The 20,890-nt window shown below is 37.0% G+C and overlaps 1 protein-coding gene across 6 annotated transcripts in view; it reads right to left on the reverse strand.

The window, feature by feature from the left end:
- Positions 1-20,890, reverse strand: part of LOC139440591 (lysine-specific demethylase 6A-like) — a 252,814-nt gene that overhangs the window by 38,758 nt on the left and 193,166 nt on the right. For all 6 annotated transcript variants that reach the window (XM_071220416.1, XM_071220418.1, XM_071220417.1 and 3 more), the window contains 3 exons: positions 15,950-16,079; positions 7,203-7,308; positions 6,551-6,756 (listed from right to left, as the gene is read on the reverse strand). In XM_071220416.1, the coding sequence (XP_071076517.1) occupies positions 6,551-6,756; positions 7,203-7,308; positions 15,950-16,079 (442 nt within the window). The remainder of the gene's footprint in view (positions 1-6,550; positions 6,757-7,202; positions 7,309-15,949; positions 16,080-20,890) is intronic.

Consider the following 20,890-nt stretch of genomic DNA (forward strand, 5'->3'; position numbering starts at 1 on the left):
TGGGAAGACAAAGAAACATGCCCCAAATGAAAGAACAGGTGAGTTCTACACAAAATGAGCTAAATGAAACGGAGGCAAAATATTTATCAGTTACAAAATTGAAACTAATGGTTATGTTATAAAAATGCTCAACAGCATGAAAAAGAATGTAGAAACACTAAAGGGCCAGTCAAAAATGGAGAATATCTGAAATACAAAAACACACTGGAATGAATAAACAATAAGTTTCATGAATCAGAGGAATTCAATCAGTGATTTGGAATACAAGGTCGAAAAAAACACCCAATAACAGCAGAAAAAAAAGAAAAACAATTTTTAAAAAATGAGGTCATTTCATACAACGTTTGGGATACCATGAAGTGGAACATCTGCCTTATAGGTGGAAGGAGAAGAGACTGCGCAAAGGACTGAGAAAGTATTTGAACAAATAACAATTGCCCTGACCAGGCAGCTCAATCAATTATATTGTAAAAATATTGCCAAGGTTTTACATTTGATCCCTAGTTAGGGCACACACAAGAATCACCTAATGAATAAATAAATATGTGTAACAGTAAGTCAATATTTTTCTCTCCCTTTCCCCTTCTCTATAAAACCAATAAATAAACATTAAAAGGGAAATAATGTTCTGCTGCTGCGGTTCAGGTGGTTGAGTGCTGGAGTACAAACCAAGTGGTCACGGGTCCAAATCCCAGTCAGGGCACATGCCTGGGTTGTGGGCCAGGTTCTCTAGTAGGGGGCGTGTGAGAGGCAAAGACTCACTGATGTTTCTCTCCCTCTCTCACTCCCTTTCCCTCTATCAGTCAACCAATCAATAAATCTTAAAACAAACAAACAATAAACCCCATTCATCAATATCAATAGATAAATCTCCCAGGCAAAATATCAACAAGATAATAATGGTGGCTTTAGATGACATACTAGGGTCAGACAGATTGAATAACTTCAGAGCATTTCACCCCAAAGTAGCAGAATATAAATTATTTTCAGGTGCACATGGAGCATTTTCTAGGACAGACCACATGTTACAACACAAAACTACTATCAACACATTTAAAATGACTACAATTGTATAAAGCAATTTCTGACCATACTGGTATGAAATTAGAAATTAATCATTGCAAAAAAAATTAAAAACATGAAAAAAACATGGAAAAATAAATAACATGTTTCTAAACAATGAATGGATTAATAATGAGATCAAGCAAGAAATGAAAAGGTAACTTGAAACACATGAAAATGAGAGCACAACCATCCCAAATCCATGGAACAGAACAGGGAGCCCAGATATAAGCCCAAGTCTCTAGGGTCAATTAATATTCGTAAAAGAGGGCAGAAGGATACAATGGAGTAAAAATAGCCTCTTCAATAAAGGGTGTGGGAAGATGTGGACAAATACATGCAAGCAAAATGAAACAAGACCACTAACTTGCACAATATACAAAAGTAAGCTCAAGGTGATTAGAAGACTTAAGTTGTGACACCATAAAAGTCCAAAGGAGAACACAGGCAGCAAAAATCTCAGATATTCCACACAGTAATATTTTTACTTATATGTCCCCTAGAGCAAGGGACATAAAGGGAAGAATAAACAAATGGGACTACATGAAATTAAAAACCTTAAAGAAAACATTAGCAAAATCAAAAGGTAATGAATTGTATGGGAAAACATACTTGCTGGTAATACCTTGGACAAATAATTACTTTCCAAAATATATGAAGAACTTCACACTAGCAAGACAATCCAATTAAAAAATGGACAAAGGATCTGAACAGATAGTTTGCCAAGGAGGACACAGAGAGGATCTGCAGGCAGATGAGAGGAGTTCAACATTGCTAACCATCAGAGAGATACAAATTAAAACCACAGTGAGATACCACTTCACACCTGTCAGAATGGCCATCATAACCAAATCAACAAACAAGTGCTGATGAAGTTGTAGAGAAAAGGGAACCCTAGTACGCCATTGGTGGGAATGCAGACTGGTGCAGCCACTGTGGAAAACAGTATGGAATTTCCTCAAAAAGCTAAAAATGGAACTTGTCTTTTGACCCACAATTCCATGGTTGAGATTTAACCTTAAGAATTTTAAATCACCATTTCAAAAGAACCTACGCATGCAATGTTCATAGCAGTGTTATTTACAATAGTCATGTGCTGGAAACTCCTTAAGTGCACGTCAGTAAATCAGTGGATCAACGAATTATGGCACATTTACACAATGGAATACTACGCAGCAGAGAGAAAGAAGGAAGCCCTACCCTTCCTGACAGCATGGATGGAACTGGAGAGCATTATGGTAAATGAAACAAGGCAGGCGGTGAAAGATAAATACCATATGATCTCACCTGTAAGTGGAACCTAATCAACAAAACAATCAAGAAAAAAAGAACCAGTGACGTGATAGGAAAATCAAACTGACAGTGACCAGATGGGTGAGGCTGGGTGATAAAGGGTGAAAGAAGGTGAACAGATACAAAGGACTCATGAACAAGGACAATGAGGTAGGGCTTATCTTTGGGAGCAGGGCTTGACAGTAACAGGAGACCAACAGGGGACAAATGAAGACAACTGTAACTGAACAATAAAAAATAAATTAAAAACAAATAGACAGGGGGATGTTAACAACAGTATAGGCAATGGAGTAGCCAAACAACTTATATGCATGATCCATGGATGTAACTCAGAGCAAAGGGTTCTTGGAGGGAATAGGGGTGACTGGTGGAGGGAAGCAAAGGGGAAAACTTAGGACAACTGTAATAACAATCAATAAAATATATTTGAAAAAGCAATTCTTTGATATTAATGGTGGGAATATATTAATATGGTGCTTCCATTTTGTAAAACAATTTGACAAGTTACTTTATTACCTAGCAATCCTGTCAGGTATCAAGAAAAATAAAAACATGTCTCCAAAAATTCTTCTTTATGAGGATGCACAGCAGCTTTATTGCCAATAGCTACAAAGCACCAAAACCTAAATGTCTATAAGCTAATGATTGACTAAAAAATGTTTAAAATGATATTTATTTGTTTACTATTTTTTGGCAATAAAGCAGAAATAATGTTCTAACACTTGGTACATCTTGAATATACTTAAAAAAATTTTAATGTAAAATTGGAGGCCAGCCCTGATTGGTGTGGCTCAGTTGGTTTCCATGCTGTCTCATATACACCAAAATTTTGTAGATTCTATTCTTGGCTAGGGCACATACGTAGGTTGTGAATTTTACTGCAAGACAGGGCACACAGGGGCACATACAGGAGGCAACCAATCACTATTTCTCTGTCACATTGATGTTTCTCTCTTGACTCCTCTCTCTGTCTCTTTGTCTCTGTGTGTGCATATGTGTGTGTGTGGGTGTCTCTCACAAAAGCACTGAAAAAATATGCTTGGCTGAGTATTAAATAAAGGGGTGCCCAGTGATTAAAGACCACATATTATATAATTCAATATACATTAATGCATAATGAGGGAAATGTACAGACACTTGATTATATTGATGATCGCACAACTACAATTACTCTAAAAGCCATTCAACTGTTCACCTGAAATGGGTGAATTACATGTTATGTTCATTATACACCAAAAAAGCTGTATGAAAGGAAATGGTGTATAGGTGACATCTGCCAAAATTGTGGGCAAGAAAAAAACACACAATTTTCCTCCTTGAAAAAGTAAATCTGAAAAACCTAAGAATAAAAACCCTTGTCGAGTAACAGATGTATAGCATTATAGCAAGAAAAAAAAAATCAAGAAATATTAGACAACTTTAAAACATGAGGGACTCTATTATTGTCTTATTTGTACTTTTCTATTCATTTCAATGTATGCTGCAGACTTCATCGGAATGATGGAGAAAATTAATTCCAAATTCTTTACTTCAACACAGGGACATCCAAGCATACCTGCTTTACAAAAATCTAAAATATTTAGGGTCTGACCAAAAGATTGGTCTCCATTTTACCTAATACTGGGAGTTTTCAAAAATTTCTGAAGAACAAAAAACTTTCATTTTAAAAGTCTGGCATTGCCCTGTCACCTGAAACAAAGGTTCTTCAAAAACTTATAAGTAATTATCCAAAAAAATATGAATGAAGAGAATTCAGCAACATATTAGAAGGATTATATTCAAAGACTGATTAATTCCTCACAATTAAACAAACAACCAACCCCCCCCAAAGTGATGAAATTAAATAATCACATCAACAGAATAAAAGACCCCCCTACAAATATGGAAGATAAACCCTTCAAGTTCACGATATCCACATACAAAAAACACACAAATAACATTAACACCCAATGATCAATGACTAAATACTTACACTGTAACATTATGAAAAAGATAAGAATTCATGGTTTGGAAAAATAAATACTGTTAAGATGTCAATACTATCCAAAGAAATCTACATATTAAATGTAACCCACATTAAAATTACAATGTTTTTTCTCCCAGAAATAACAAAACCCATCTTAAAATCCATATTAAGTCTTAAGGAATGCAGGTGGTAAAAACAATCTGACATAGAAGAACAAAGCTGGGGGGTCAAACATTTTCTGATTTCAAAAATTTTTGTAATGAATAAATAAAAGAATGCAGTATCAACACAAAAGCAGTATGTTGGAATAAGAACCTGGAAATAAAACCTATCATTTATTGACAACTGAGTTTTCATGAGAATGACAAAACTAATCAGGGGCAAACTGGACAATGCTTTTGAACAAATAGTATAGGAAAACTAGACATCTACGTAGAGAACAATGAAGTTGGACCATTTTACCTACACTACATCACACACTACAATGCACTAAAAAATGGATCAAAAACTCCTTCATAGGAGTGAAAACTGTAATATTCTTTTAAAAATTAGGGCAAAATATTTTGGCAATGATTTTGTTGAAAACGACAGCAAAATCACAGCCAACAAAAGAAAAATAAATTACATTTCATTAGAATTAAAAAATTTATGTATCAAAGCATATTATCAATAAGGTCAATTACACCATAATCATTTTAGATGGAATTTGAACATCATGTAACTGGTATGAGGAACAATACTCAGGATATAGAGAGAATTCCTACTACCCAACAGCCAAGTAACAAATAATCCAATTAATAAACAGGCAGAGAGCCCAGTAGACTGTCAGCCTGTGAACTGAAAGGTTGATGGTTTGATTCCCAGTCAGGGCACATGCCTGGTTTGCAGTCCAGGTCCCCCGTGGAGGGTGTATAAAAGGTAACTGATTTATGTTTCTCTTACACAGTGATGTTTCTCTCTATCTGTTTTTCTCTCCCTTCCCCTCTTCTCTAAAACAGTAAATCAATAAAATCTTTAAAATTATATACATAAATAAAATTAATAAAAAAGAACCAGGCAATGAACCTGACTAAATATTTTTCCAAAGTCATACAAATGGAGAATAAACAAAAGAAATTCTGATCATCACTGATCATTAGGGAAATGCAAATCAAAACCATGAGATACCACTCCCTACTCCTTAAAATAGCTATTATTTTTAAAAAAGTGGCAAGTACTGGTGATAATGTATAAAAACTAGAAGTGTTGTTCAATACTGATAAAAATATGAAATGATACAGCAACTGTAAAATCACACTGTAATAACTTAAGCATTAATCACTGTATGGTATGGTTATTCACTCAATTTCTGGCAATAAGCCCATGAAATTGAAAGTAGGTATTGACACATTTTTGCACAACAATATTCACAGCTGTATTACTCACAAAAGCCAAAAAGTGTAAATAATATAAATACTTATCAATAGATGAAAGTAACAAAATGTGTTATATACTCAACAATGGAGTACTTTTTAGCTTTAAAAATAAATTGTGAAACATGCCACAAAAATGCAAAAAAGTTGGAAGACACCACATGAAGTAAAATAACCCAGACACACACACACAAACAAATACCATTTGATCTGACTTCTTTTTTTAAAGATTTAAAAAAATTTTTCAGGGAGAGGGGAATGGAGGGAGTAAGAGAGGGAGAGAAACATCACTGTATGGTTGCCTCTCATGTGCCCTGCACTGGGGACCTGGCCTGCAACCCAGGCATGTGCCCTGACTGGGAATTGAACTGGGACCCTTTGGTTCACAGGCCAGCACTCAATCCACTGAGCCATTCCAGCTAGGGGTACAGTTTTCTTTAAAAACTAAGATTGATACATGGAGAGTGATGATTTTTCCTATAGAAGTTTCTTTCGGATGAAACAAAATACAAACAATTTTTCATTGACCAAAAGAAAATGAGAGCTAGTCACATAATTTTCTTCACGTTAAAATCATTCTTCAGCTTTCAGTAAACTATTTAAAATTCTAAATAAAAACATTTCAAAAGTAGAGGGTTGTCTTATAAGATTGCAAATTTCTCTATTAACAATATTTTATGAACTATTTGTTTAAATTTTTAAAATCTTTAATAATGTGTATGTTACAGCATGTATAAAACCTAATTACATAAACTAAACAGATTGTTAAAAAGTAATATGCACTTAGGGAAATAATATCCAGGAAATAAACACTTACTCTCAATGATTCCTGGAAGGAGGAAGCCTGGTACTGTGCATACTTAGCAATTGTAGTATGAGATCTATTACTTTCACAACGCCAGATTTTCTTTGTTCCAGTGGGATCCCAGTTTTCATCAGAGGGTTGCAACAATTGTGTCCTTACTTCTACCACATGTTCATTGTTAGCTTCTACCAAAGTTTTGGTTGAGAAAAGTCCAAGGTCTCCATAAATAAATAAATTGCATTAATTAATAAAATTGAATTTCAAACAATGAACACTTCAAAAGCACTTTTAAAAGAAAATGGATTTGGTACCACATTGTCATAGTAGCCCCTTGAAGCACCAGATCTAACCATCATGAGGTGTAACAAGGGGTGGGAGAATTTATAAGGTGGATCTAATTTTACATGTATTTTATACAGAAAAGGATCTTGGTTATCTTACCTAGCCTACTCATGCTGCATAATGACACTAAATTAAAAACTAAAAATTTAACTATATATCCACCAATAATCAATATTGACAGTATGTATTAACACTGTAAAACAGAACATTAAAAACTCAAAAACTTAAAATCATTGATAGCTTTCTGCCTGTGTTTTCAAAAATTAATAATTGCAAAAGAAATGTTTAACTTTTTAAAAGAAAATATTTAAGACACCCTTACCTAATTTAAGAGCTGCAGCAAGGCCGCGTATAACTGTAACAGGGTTTTTGGGATTTGTACAAAATTGATGTAATGGAGGAAAGAAAGCATCACGCTTATTTTCCAACTGTAAAATTAAAATGTTTTGTTAAATCTCAAATAAGATTAACTATTACACTACTAATTTGTATTCATTTCTCATTAACCAAACATTTTAACATCTGCAAATATATCTTAATCATTAACATTGTATCACTACATTTTATAGTATTTATCATTAGTCTTTCCAGGAAATTATTAAGACAAAACTACTATATAAATTTCTCCATTAGACAAATATATTTTAAATTAGATAATTCTCGAAATGGAGTTACTAACCACTTAAGAGCACAATATTTACAAATATATTTAAGTATTTTAGCGTTCAAAAATATTTCCTGAGCTTATTTTTCAATTATAATTCTACAGTTCTTGTATAAAAAAGTGAGAAAAGTGAAATTTTAAGTTCAATGGTTTTAAGACCATTATCAAAATACAAAATGAATGATTTGTTATGACCCACAAAAGGTGAGTCTGCATTTTGTATTTATTGTTCCAAAGTTTAGTTTGAAAGGTTTATTTTCATCTTAACGACAGAACCTTCCTATCGTGTAATGTATCAATAAATTTTAGCTTATTAAAACATTTAAAATCACAACCGAAGCAAAAAGCAAGTCTCTAAAATCCTCTCATCTATAAAATCATTCTAAAATCTTAATCTTAAATTTTTAACTGAGATTTTTTATCTTAACTTGTGTGTTAAGGGCAATGCTAAGGATGGACAACAGAAACTGGGGAAAAACTAAGAGGTTATTTTAATTTAGGAAAATGTTAAGATGGTTTTTGAAAGAGGGAGAAGATGGCGGTGAAATAGGTGGGAGCGGAATTAACTTCCCCCTGCACCTGGGTGAAACATCATCTACACATTCTACTAAGAAACAAAGCGAACAGCCAAAAGCAGCCCAGCGTTTATGAAGATAGGAGACTAAAAAGTACAGAGGACCCTGAGAAAACAGAAGGTAAGGGGATTGCTTCAGGACAAAAAGATCCCTGGGATCAATCAGGGGACCAGGGCGGCTGCAGCCCGAGGCCTGCCCCTGCTGGGCCTGCCACAGTACTCCTGGGAGAGAGCTGGGTTAACGGCCCCCTCTGCTGCCAAAGAAAGCCTGAGCAACACTGTGAGAGACCTGGTTGCCTGAAGTCGCAGGGAGGGGAATGAGGTCGAAGTGGAAAACCCAGGGAGACCTTGGGCGCTGGCCAAGGAGAGCTGAAAGTTAGGCTGCATATGACCCAGACCCGGACAGCCCCTGGCCTAGCTAGAGACGTGGACTGTGTGAGAGGACAAGCCCTTCCTTGTATGGAGGGAGCCACAGGATTGAGCAGGAGGATTTTTCCAAAAAAGAAAAAGACCCTCTGGGGCACTTGGGGAATTCCCCTGCAGAAACAGCTCCAGTCTCCTCTCCACCCCGCCACCCGTCAGGGGACTGTGTGCAGCTCATCTCGGAGGGAACTGAGACTACAGGCACCACCCAGGGCAGGGTGCCCAGCGACTGGGGAGTGCCCGCACCTCATCTTGGAGGGAGCTAAGACTGCGGCACCCCCTGGGGCAGGGTGCCCAGTGACCGGGAGTAGACAAGCTACCAGGGAGTGTGCCTATCCACCGGGGGGTGCCTCCACCTCATTTCAGAGGGAGCTGAGACTACAGGTACCACATGGTAGAGAGAGCCCAGTGACCGGGAGTGTGCCTGGTGACTGGGGAGTGCCTGCATCTCATCTCAGAGGGAGCTGAGACTATAGGCACCACCCGGGGGAGGGTGCCCAGCGAATGGGAGTGTCTGACCTCATCTTGGAGGGAACTGAGACCACAGGAACCAGGGAGAGTATGAATCAAGGAAGGCTCTGCACACACACCCATAGCCCAGAGAAGGCCTACCATAAAAAAAGAGTGGGTAGAAACTGGGAACACCAGGATTCCTCCTGGAAGAGGAAACCCACCAACAAAGGAATCACCAACAGATAAGAACAGAAGAAGGTGAAGGAGGGAGTAGAAGTCACACTAACTCAACCCAGAACCTATCTGGAGATACAACTACATAGTGAGAACAAACAACTGAACAAGAGAAAGAGAAAAGCCTCAAACATTGTAAACATGGAAGAGCCAGCTCCAACACAACCTGCCCACACCTGGGCAGCAGAAGACAAGAGGTGGGGGACAGACTGACCCAGAGATAACCAGCTGGTGGGAAAGACCCACCAAAGAAAGACCCAACAAGAACCAAAAACCAAAGACATACACAGAGCCAACATGAACTACAGCCTAATATGAGTAAGAAAAGGAGATCAAGGAGACTGTACCACTAAATCTCACAGGTATTCTACCACAGAAGTTTACGACATAAACCCAGAGATTCAAAACAGAGCAACTTAAGAAGCAGAGGCTAACAGGAAGAGTCTTTTCAAACAATGGGAAGATAAAGAAACAATCCCCAAACGAAAGGAAAGGGGGAAGTCTCAGAAACAATTCTAAATAAAAAAGAGGCAAGACAACTACCAGATACTGAGTTCAAGGAACTGGTTATGAGGAAGCTTAATGAGTTCATACAGAATTGCCAAAAACTACAGGGAAACTACAATGAACTCACTGCAAACTATATCAACATGAAAAAGGAAATAGAAACTATCAACAAGGGCCAAGAGGAAATGAAGAATACAATTTCTGAACTGAAGAACACAGTAGAAGGAATGAAAAGCAGACTTCATGAAGCAGAGGATCGGATCAGCGAGCTGGAGGACAAGGTAGAAAAAACACCCAAAATGAACAAGAAAAGGAAAAGAGGCTCAGAAAGAATGAAGAGGGATTAAGGGAAATGCAGGACAACAAGAAACTTAATAATATCCGTATAATAGGAATGCCAGAAGGAGAAGTGGAACAGCAGGGATAGAAAACCTGTTTCAAAAAGTAATGACGGCAAATTTCCCTAGTTTGATGAGAGAAAAAGTCACACAAAGCCAGGAATCACAGAAAGTCCCAATCAAGAGGAACCCAAAGAGGCCCACTGCAAGCCACATCATGATTAAAATGGCAAAATTCCAAGACAAAGAGACGATGTTAAAGGCAGCAAGGGAGAAACAGGAAGTAACATACAAGGGAGGCCCGATAAGGTTAGCAACTGACTTCTCAATGGAAAAGCTCCAAGCCAGAAGAGAATGCCAAAAAATATGCCAAGTAATGAGAACCAGAGGACTGCAACAAAGACTACTTTACCCAGCAAGGCTCTCAATCAAGATAGAAGGCCAAATAGGGAGTTTCCCAGACAAAAGAAGTCTAAAAGAATATACCTCCACCAAACCAGCTCTGCAAAGAGAAGCTAAAGGGGATGCTGTAAGGAAAGGAAAGAAAATAGAAAGAGACAGGAACACAGGTAGGAAAAAATGGTAATGAGTAACTACCTATCAGTAATAACCTTAAACGTAAATGGATTAAATGCTCCAATCAAAAGACATAGAATAGCTTAATGGATAAGAAAGCATGACCCACACATATGCTGCCTACAAGAGACCCATCTCAGGACAAAAGACTTACACAGACTGAAAGTGAAGGGCTGGAAACAAATTTTCCAAGCAAACAGACAGGAAAAAAAAGCAGGGGTAGCAGTACTCATATCAGACAAAATACACTTCCAAAGAAGGGCCATAAAGAGAGACCCAGAAGGTCACTTCATAATACTCAAAGGAAGAATCCACCAAGAAGACATAAACATTGTAAATATATATGCACCCAACATAGGAGCACCCAAATACATAAAGAAAATCTTGGAGGACTTCAAGAAAGATACTGACAGCAACACAATTATACTAGGGGACTTTAACACCCACTGTCAAGAATGGACAGGTCTTCCAAACAAAGTATCAACAAGGATATTGTGTCACTTAACAATACCCTAGAGGAAATGGACTTCACTGATATATATAGAGCTTTTCAACCCAAAGAAGCAGAATACACATTCTTTTTAGTGTCCATGGAACTTTTTCAAAGATAGATCACATGATAGGACACAAAGCAAGCCTCAACAAATTCAAGAAAATTGAAATCATATCAAGCATTTTCTCTGACCACAAGGGACTGAAACTAGAAACCAACCCCAAAGGACAAAACCCAAAACACTCAACATGGAGACTGAATAGCATGCTATTAAACAATGAATGGGTCAAGAACGAGATTAGGGAAGAAATCAAGAACTTTCTGGAAACAAATGAAAATGAACTCACAACAACCCAAAACCTATGGGACACAGCAAAGGCAGTCCTGAGAGGGAAGTTCATAGCAATACAGGCCAACCTTAAAAAGATAAGAAACATTTCAAACAAACAACCTAACACTACGCCTAGAAGAACTCGAGGAACAACAACAAAGACAGCCCAGAGCAAGTAGAAGGAAGGAAATTACTAAGACTAGAGCAGAATTAAAAGACATAGAGACTAAAAGGACAATTGTTAGGATCAACGAATTCAGGAGCTAGTTCTTTTAAAAGATAAAATCGACAAGCCCTTAAGCAGGCTCATCAAGAAGAAAAGAGAGAGGACTAAAATAAACACAATCAGAAATGAAAGAGGAGAGACTACAATGGATACTACCAAAATACAAAGGATTGTAAGAAAGTACTACAAAGAACTATATGCCCCAAAATTTGAAAACCTAGTTGAAATGGACAAATTTCTAGAAAAATATAACCTTCCAAAACTCAATAAAGAAGCAGAAAGCCTGAACAGACCAGTAACGCCTGATGAAATTGAAGCAGTAATCAAAAAGCTTCCATCACACAAAAGCCCTGGACCAGACGGTTTCACAGCAGAATTCTACAGAGCATTTAATGGAGAGCTGACCCCCAACCTCCACAGATTATTTGAAAAAATTCAAGAAGATGGAAGACACCGAAACTCGTTTTATGAAGCCAACATCATCCTAATCCCAAAACCAGATAAAGACATAACAAAGAAAGAAAACTTCAGGCCAATATCGCTGATGAACATAGATGCTAAAATCCTCAACAAAATATTGGCAAACTGCATCCAGCAATACATTAAAAAGATCATACACCATGAGCAAGTGGGATTCATCCCAGGGATGCAAGGATGGTACAATATTCACAAATCAATAAACATAATACACCACATCAACAACAGCAAAGACAAAAATCATATGATCACATCTATCGATGCGGAAAAAGCATTTGATAAGGTACAGCACTCATTTCTGATAAAAACACTCAGCAAAGTGGGAGTAGAGGGCGCATTCCTCAACATAATAAAGGCCATATATGAGAGACCTACAGCCAACATGAAACTCAATGGACAAAAACTTGGAGCTTTCTCACTAAGATCAGGAACAAGACAAGGATGCCCTCTCTCACCACTCCTATTCAACATAGTACTGGAAGTCCTAGCCACAGCAATCAGATAAGAAAAAGCAATAAAAGGCATCCAAATTGGAAAGGAGGAAATGAAACTGTCACTGTTTGCAGATGACATGATAGTGTACATAGAAAATCCTATGGACTCCACCAAAAAACTACTCAACCTAATAAATGAATATGGCAAAACAGCTGTATACAAAGTCAATACTCAGAAATCAAAGGCATTCCTGTACACCACCAACAAAACTGCAGAAACAGTAATCAGGAAAAAAATCCCATTTGATATAGCAACAAGAAAAATAAAGTACCTAGGAATAAACCTAACCAAGGAGGTAAGAGACCTGTACTCAGAAAACTACACAACACTGAAGAAAGAAATTAAGTAAGACACAAACAAATGGAAGCATGTACCATGCTCATGGATTGGAAGAATTAACATCATCAAAATGGCCATACTACCCAAAGCAATTTATAGATTCAATGCAATCCCTATTAGAGTACCCATGACATATTTCACAGATATAAAACATACATTTCAGAAAAAATATATGGAACCATAAATGACCCCGAATAGCTGCAGCAGTTTTGAGGAAGAAGAACAAAGCAGGAGGGATCACAATACCTGATATCAAACTGTAGTACAAGGCCACTGTAATCAAAAGAGCCTGGTACTAGCATAAAAACAGGCATATAGACCAATGGGACAGAACAGAGAGCCCAGAAATAAACTCAAGCCTTTACGGTCAATTAATATTTGACAAAGGAGGCAGGAGCATAAAATGGAGCAAAAACAGCCTCTTCAACAGATGGTGTTGGGAGATCTGGACAGCTATGTGCAAAAAAAATGAAACTCGATCACCAACTTACGCCATACACAAAAATAAACTCAAGATGGATAAAAGACTTAAATATAAGTCATAACACCATAAAAATATTGGCAGTAAAATCTCAGACATTCCATGCAGCAACATCCTCATAGACATGTCCCCTAAAGCAAGGGACATAAAGGAAAGAATACAAATGGGACCTCCTCAAAGTAAAAAGCTTCTGCATGGCTAAAGAAAACAGCACCAAATTACAAAGAGAACCAACAGTATGGGAAATCATATTTGCCAATGATACCTCAGACAAGGGACTGATCTCCAAAATATATAAAGAACTCACATGACTTCACTCCAGGAAGACACACAACCTAATTAAAAAATGGGCAAAGGACTTGAATAGACACTTCTGCAAGGACATACAGAGGGCCCAAAAATATATGAAAAGATACTCAGCATCACTCGCCATCAGAGAGATGCAAATTAAAACCACAATGAGGTACCATCTCGCACCAGTCAGAGTGGCCAACATAAACAAATGAACAAACAAATGTTGGAGAGGATGCGGAGGAAAGGGAACCCTAGTGCACTGTTGGTGGGAATGCAGACTGGTGAGGCCACTGTGGAAAACAGTATGGAATTTCTTCACAAAACTAAAAATGGTACTGCCCTTTGACCCAGCAATTCCACTGCTGGGATTATACCCTAAGAACCCTGAAACACCCATCCAAAAGAACCTGTGCACCCCAATGTTCATAGCAGCACAATTTACAATAGCCAAGTACTGGAAGCAACCTAAGTGCCCATCAGCAAATGAGTGGATCAAAAAATTATGGTACATTTACACAATGGAATTCTATGCAGCAGAGAGAGAGAGAGAAGGAGCTTACACCCTTCGCAATAGCATGGATGGAACTGGAGAGCATTATGCTAAGTGAAATAAGCCAGGGGATGAGGGACAAATACCATATGATGTCACCTTTAACTGGAACATAATGAACAAAAGAAAAAAGCAAACAAAATTTAACCAGAGACATTGAAATTAAGAACATTGTAACAATAGCCAGAGGGGAGTGGAGAGAGGAGTCTATAGGAGCTACTATAAAGGACACAAGGACAAAATCAAGGGGGAGGGTAGAGGTGGGGGAGGGAGGTGGGACTGGCTGCGGTGGGGTGGAGGGATGGGGAGAAAATGCAAACAATTGTAACTGAATAAAAATAAATTTAAAAAAAATATGGTGTTTGAGGGTACGTAACCCGCCATCTTCTCAGATTGCTGGCATCTGAATAAAACTCCCGTAAAGAATAAAAAAGAAAAAGAAGAAATTATTTTAATTTAACTCATATCAACTTTTTGTATCAAACGCTTCAATTTCTGAAAATTAAAAATAGCACTCAGTTTTAAATTTAAAATTAAACAGTTATATTTTAAACTTTCTCAACACATGTACCCACCAAGTTTAAATTCTCTACCATTCTTTTATTTATTTATTTATTTTTAAAGATTTTATTTATTTCTAGAGAGAGGGGAAGGGAGGGAGAAAGAGAGGGAGAGATATATCAGTTTGTGGTGGTCTCTTGTGTGGCTCCCACTAGGGACCTGGCCTGCCACCCAGGCATGTACTGTGACTGGGAATTGAACCAGTGACCCCTTGGTTCACAGCCCATGGTCAATCCACCGAGCTACACCAACCAGGGCTCTACCACTCTTTTTTAAAGGTATAATTTTTCTTTTAAATTTACTGATTTTAGAGAAAGGGAGGGAGGGAGGATGGGAGAGAGAAAGAGAGATTTTTCCACTTATTTATGCATTCAGTGGTTGTTTTGTGTATGTGCCCTGACCAGCCACTGAACCCATAACCTTGGTGTAATGAGATGATGGTCGAACGAGATGATGGTCTAACCAACTAGGCTTCCTGACCAACATCAAAACATTCTTCTTTTTAATCAAATAAAATCAAATGAATTTGAAGATCCATTCAACTAGCAGGTGACAGAATGAAGGCTTAGAAACATGTTAACAAAAACTGACACAAAAGATATTATCTTTTGCTATTCATATATAATCCCATTCCATTTATGAGAAAACACTTAAATTTAAATTCTTGAAACACTGTTTCTGAATACACAAGTGGTCAACATTTTCCGTAAAAAACAGAATAAATGGTTTTAGTTTTATGAACTACATATTCTCTTTCGCAAATACTAAACTAGTGCAAAACAATCAGAGGTAACATATATATATCACCTTGTATGTTTAATCTAAAATTTTTATGTATAAAAATAGGCATTGGCCATATTTAGACTGAGTGATAACAGCTGTCATCTACCCTCTAGCATACAAATATGTTTTTGTGAAATATTCATCTACTGAGAAAACAATGAAATATTACCTAACCTTCTGAAATCCACTTAATTTACACTGTTTTAAAATGTATCTTTAAAAGACAAATTCAAGCATTTGATGTGTGTCTAATTAGTTAATAAAACTCACATAAATACTAGGTGTAGGTGGATTCAATTTGTCCTTTGGCAAAGGAGGGTATGGTGAAGTTGGTGGTCTTGGAGGCGGACATTTCTCCAAAAAAATGCAACTATTAGACAAGCCATTTTTACCTAAATTCCTGAAAAATAGTAAGTAGAAGAACTGTGTCAGATACTAATTTTGAAAACTCTATTTTAAGCACAGGCATTTATAAAAATAAAATCATTCATGACATATGTAATCCATTGTTTAATAAAACCAGAATAACTTATTTTCACCACATATTCAATTTGATTTCTTATATCTCTGAAGAGAAAATTAACAAGATAAAATAATATAAATTATGGAGCAACTTCTTTCTCCTCATAATTTCCCAATATATTTTCTCACCTAAAGACAATAAAATAAAAAAAAACTAGGAAACCCAGATTATCAGTATGTTTCATCCTTAGAGTTTCTTCAAGGGTTTCTTCTTCTAAGAGTTTCTTAGAAGCTTCTTCTTAAAGTTAAAACAGTAATCTGTGCAAAAAACCAGGTTTAGATACCAATGTTTTCATAGTAAGATTTGTTTATGATACCATACTTCCAGAATACCTATATGAACACTTCAAAATTTTCAAACACCACTTCCTCTCTATGATCAAAAGTGATTATCTTGTTCAATTCGGTAACATTTAGCAAGACTCCACTTTGGTAAATTATAGATTGTAATAAATTAAAAATGAATTGTATAGCTGCCATGAATGTTCATATTGTATACAATTATTACTTAACATTACCTGGATTAACTTTTCCTCCCTTTAATTAAAGGATAATTAAAGGATACTTGCTAAACTTACAAATTCTAAACTATGAGATACATTATACCCAAATGTAAATGTTTTAACTTTTAAACATTAGATACTTATAAGTCCTTAAAATTTTAACTCAGAGAACAGATACAAAAAATTGGTAAATCTTTGAAAAAGTTTGTCTTATTATTCAAATTCAAAAGTAATTTATTAAATATATGAAACAGATGTTAAAACATTACTATTTCAGATATTGTAAAATGCTACTTTGGAGATTTAAATACACAGAGTGGGACAAAAGAAGATTTACAGTTATGAATCTGTGAAAGTTTATCTTTGCATTATTTATTAATTACTGTATTATTTTCCATACAAACTGTCAACCTACTTTTGCCAAAACCACTACATCAGCAACTGCATATACTGAAGAACAAATTATGTTTTTTCTTTAAATTTTATATTATATGACACAAATGAAGTGCATTATCATTTTACGTTTGGCTTTAAATTTGCTAAAGGAAAACTTGTAAGTTAGGCCTTTTGGTGGGACTAATTAAAACTAAGTCTTGATTTATCAGCTTTTACCATAGCATCCTAAATAGTCCCTAGTATATGGAACTTCAATTTTAACTACAACAAAGAAGGAATTATGATGGAGTTTTTGGTTGTTGATTACATGTTTAAAATTATTGAGTTTTCCTGAATAAAATATACAAATACATATCCCACTAAATACTACATTGTAGTAATTAAGTTTAAATACTAAACCAATATATGGTTTCAGTATCTGCCCACAAAGTCTGACGAACCATATGTTTACACTTAGAAATAATACATTTCAAACTTTTAAACTGAAATATAAAATTGATAATTTAGAAATTCAACAGACTTTTATATTTAACAATTAATAAATCCCGTTTGAGGCTGATAGAGGGAGAATTCAAATGTCTGAATTATACAAATGCAATTAGTTAATTATAATGTCCACATAATAAAAAATTGGTTTCATGGTGAATTATATATCAGTGATTGTTTCTATTTTACACAAAATATAATTTAGTTTATGTATGTGTTACTTCTAAGACAGATGATATATAACATAAATAATATGTTCTTTTTTAAAACTTTTATTTATTTACTTTTAGAGAGGGGGAAGGGAGGGAGAAGGAAAGGTAGAGAAACATCAACGTCTCTGGTTGCCTCTTGGACACCCCCCAACAGGGAACCTGGCCCACAACCCTGGCCTGTGCCCTGAGTAGGAATGGAACTGGTGACCCTTTGATTCCCAGGCCAGCACTCAATAGTGTATCTCTATGAAGAGATACACTAGCCAGGGCAACTTTTTCAAACACAATAAAATATGGTTCAAGTGCTTAATTGTTCTTGAAATGTTTTTATGCCAGTTAGTGGCTCAAGCTTATTTAATATCCACAGTATGAAAAATGAGTAGGTAATAACACAAGTGGGAACTACTAAAATTCTGCCTCTATATATAGCTCTATAACAGATAAAATAGGAATATGAAGAAAAGTCAAGCAATGGAAAGTATAAATATCCATACTGAATGAGATACACTAGCAAGGGAACCAGTACTAAATCAATCTAATTAAAATTTTAAAATCTTACAGCAAAGATGCTCTAACTACAACCAAAATAAAACAAACATCACTTAAGAAACAGATGTCATAAGAGGAATATAGATGCAAAACCCAGAACAAATACTATAATGCAATCACATCTGCAGTCCTTTAGTATAGCTTTACTTAACAGGGTAAAATGAGAAGTTATAAAATTTTCCTAAAAATAATGTACTGCATATCCCATTGTACTGCATTTAGCTTAATGAGCTCTTCAGATTTCTTACTTAATTGAACATCTGTAGCAACTCTGAATCAAGTAAGTTTATTGACATTTTTACAACAGCACATGCTACTTTGGGTCTTTGTGTCACATTTTGGTAATTCTCACAATATTTCAAACTTTTTGATTATATTACAAATATTATTATAAAATATCAACAATGAGTGATCTTTGGTGACTCCCATTTCTGGAGACACCACAATATTAAAATTGAGCAACAACAATACAATAAACTGTTAAGAGTTCAGGGTAAAGAAAGAGTATCGCACTTTAAAACAAAATCTAGATAATATTAAACTCAGTGAGCAAGGCCATGATAGGTCCAAAGCTAGTCAGTCCTCCTACAACAAAGACTCAAGCTGTGAATGCTAAGAAAAAGGTTTTGAAAGAAATGAAGAGTGCTATTGCAGTGAAGACTGCAATGACAGGAAAGTGAAAGACTCAGTGCTGCACAGGAGGCTCCAGTGGTCTGCAGAGAAGATCCAAGAGCCTCAACATTGCTTGAAGCCAAAGCTTACTGCACTCAAAGTCCCGTCTCTCTTCACTTCTGTGAAGGCTGACAGTGGTGAGCAAGCTGCACGAGAAAAGCTTGAAGCTAGCAGAGGTTGGCTCAAGAGGTTTAAGAGGCTGCCTCCATTAAATCAGTGTGCAAGCAACTGCTGATGTAGAAGCTGCCTCAGGTTAGCCACAAGATCTAGCAAGGAAGATTAATGAAGGGGGTCCACTCAACAAGTTCCAGTGTAGACGCAACAGCCTTATATTGGAGGAAGCTGCCACATACCACCTCACACCTGTCAGAATGGCCATCATCAATAAATGAACAAACAACACAGGCTCGTTTCTCTTTGTGGAGAAAATGGAACCCTCGTGCACTGTTGGTGGGAATGCAGACTGGTACAGCCACTGTGGAAAACAGAATGGGGTTACATCTTATAGTCTGAGAGGAGAAGTCAATGCCTGGCTTCAAAGCTTCAAAGCACAGGCTAACTCTCGTTAAGAGGTCAGTGCAGCTGCTAACTTTAAGCTGAAGTCAATGTTCACGTACAATCTGAAACTCCTAAGGCCCATAAGAGTTATGCTAAATCTACTCTGCCTGAGCAATATAAATGGAAACACAAGGCCTGGATGACAGCACATCTGTTTCCACCATGGTTTACTGAAGGTTGTAATCCCACTGTTAAGGGACCTTCTGCTCAGAAGGCAAGGTTCCTTTCAAACTCTTACAGCTCACTGACAAGGGATCTGGTTACCCAACAGCTCTGCTAGGGATGTACAATGAGATTAATGTTGGTTTCATGCCTGCTTACACAACATGTATTGTGCAGCCCATGGGTCAAGGCATCATTTTGACTTTCAAATGTTTTTAAGAAACATATTTCAAAGGGTTGTAGCAGCAATACATAGTAGTTCCTCTTATGAATCTAAGCAATCTAAATTAAAAACATACTGGGCTTCCAGCCAAGATGGAGGCATAGGTAGATACACTGTGCCTCCTCACACAACCAAAAGAAGGACAACAACAAATTTAAAAACAAAAAGCAACCAGAACCGACAGAAAATTGAGCTGTATGGAAGTCTGACAACCAAGGAAATAAAGAAGGAACATTCATCCAGACTGGTAGGAGGGGTGGAGATGGGCAGCTGGGGCTGAGAGGACTCATGGCAAGGTGGTGGCTTGCAGACCCAGAGAGGTGGCGGATTGTGGAGCTGACAGGCCAGGCTGCAGCTAGCAGACCCACATGGTACTGGCTGACAGACCCTGAGGCCCAACATTCATGCATAGATAAACCGGGAGGAAAAGCGGGGGAGTGAAGCAGACCACCCAACCCAGGGCTCCAGTGCAGGGACATAAAGCCTAAAACCTCTGATTGAAAATATCTGCGGGGGTTGAGGTAGCAGCAGGAAAAACTCTCAGCCTCACAGAAGAGTTCATTTGGGGAACCCACAGGGGACTAGAGATTACGCAAGCTCACCCACTTGAGAATCACCAACACAGGGGCCCAATTTGATTGTGGGTAGGGGAGGCAGTGATTGAAATCCAGCAGAGAGTGGAGCAAGCATCATTGCTCCCTCTCGGCCCCTCCCCCATGTACAGTATCACAGTGCAGCGACCAGCATTACCCAACCGTATACCTAAGGTTCTGCCCCCTTTATGTAACAGGCGCGCCAAGACCAAAAAAAAAAAAAAAAAAAAAAAAAAGCCCCAAATGAAAGAACAGATCAAATTTCCAGAAAAAAACCAACTAAGCAACAAAGAGATAGCCATCCTATCAGATGCACAGTTCAAAACACTGGTAAT

The sequence above is a fragment of the Desmodus rotundus genome, chromosome Y (genome assembly GCF_022682495.2).
Source record: "Desmodus rotundus isolate HL8 chromosome Y, HLdesRot8A.1, whole genome shotgun sequence".
Classification (NCBI taxonomy): Eukaryota; Metazoa; Chordata; class Mammalia; order Chiroptera; family Phyllostomidae; genus Desmodus; species Desmodus rotundus.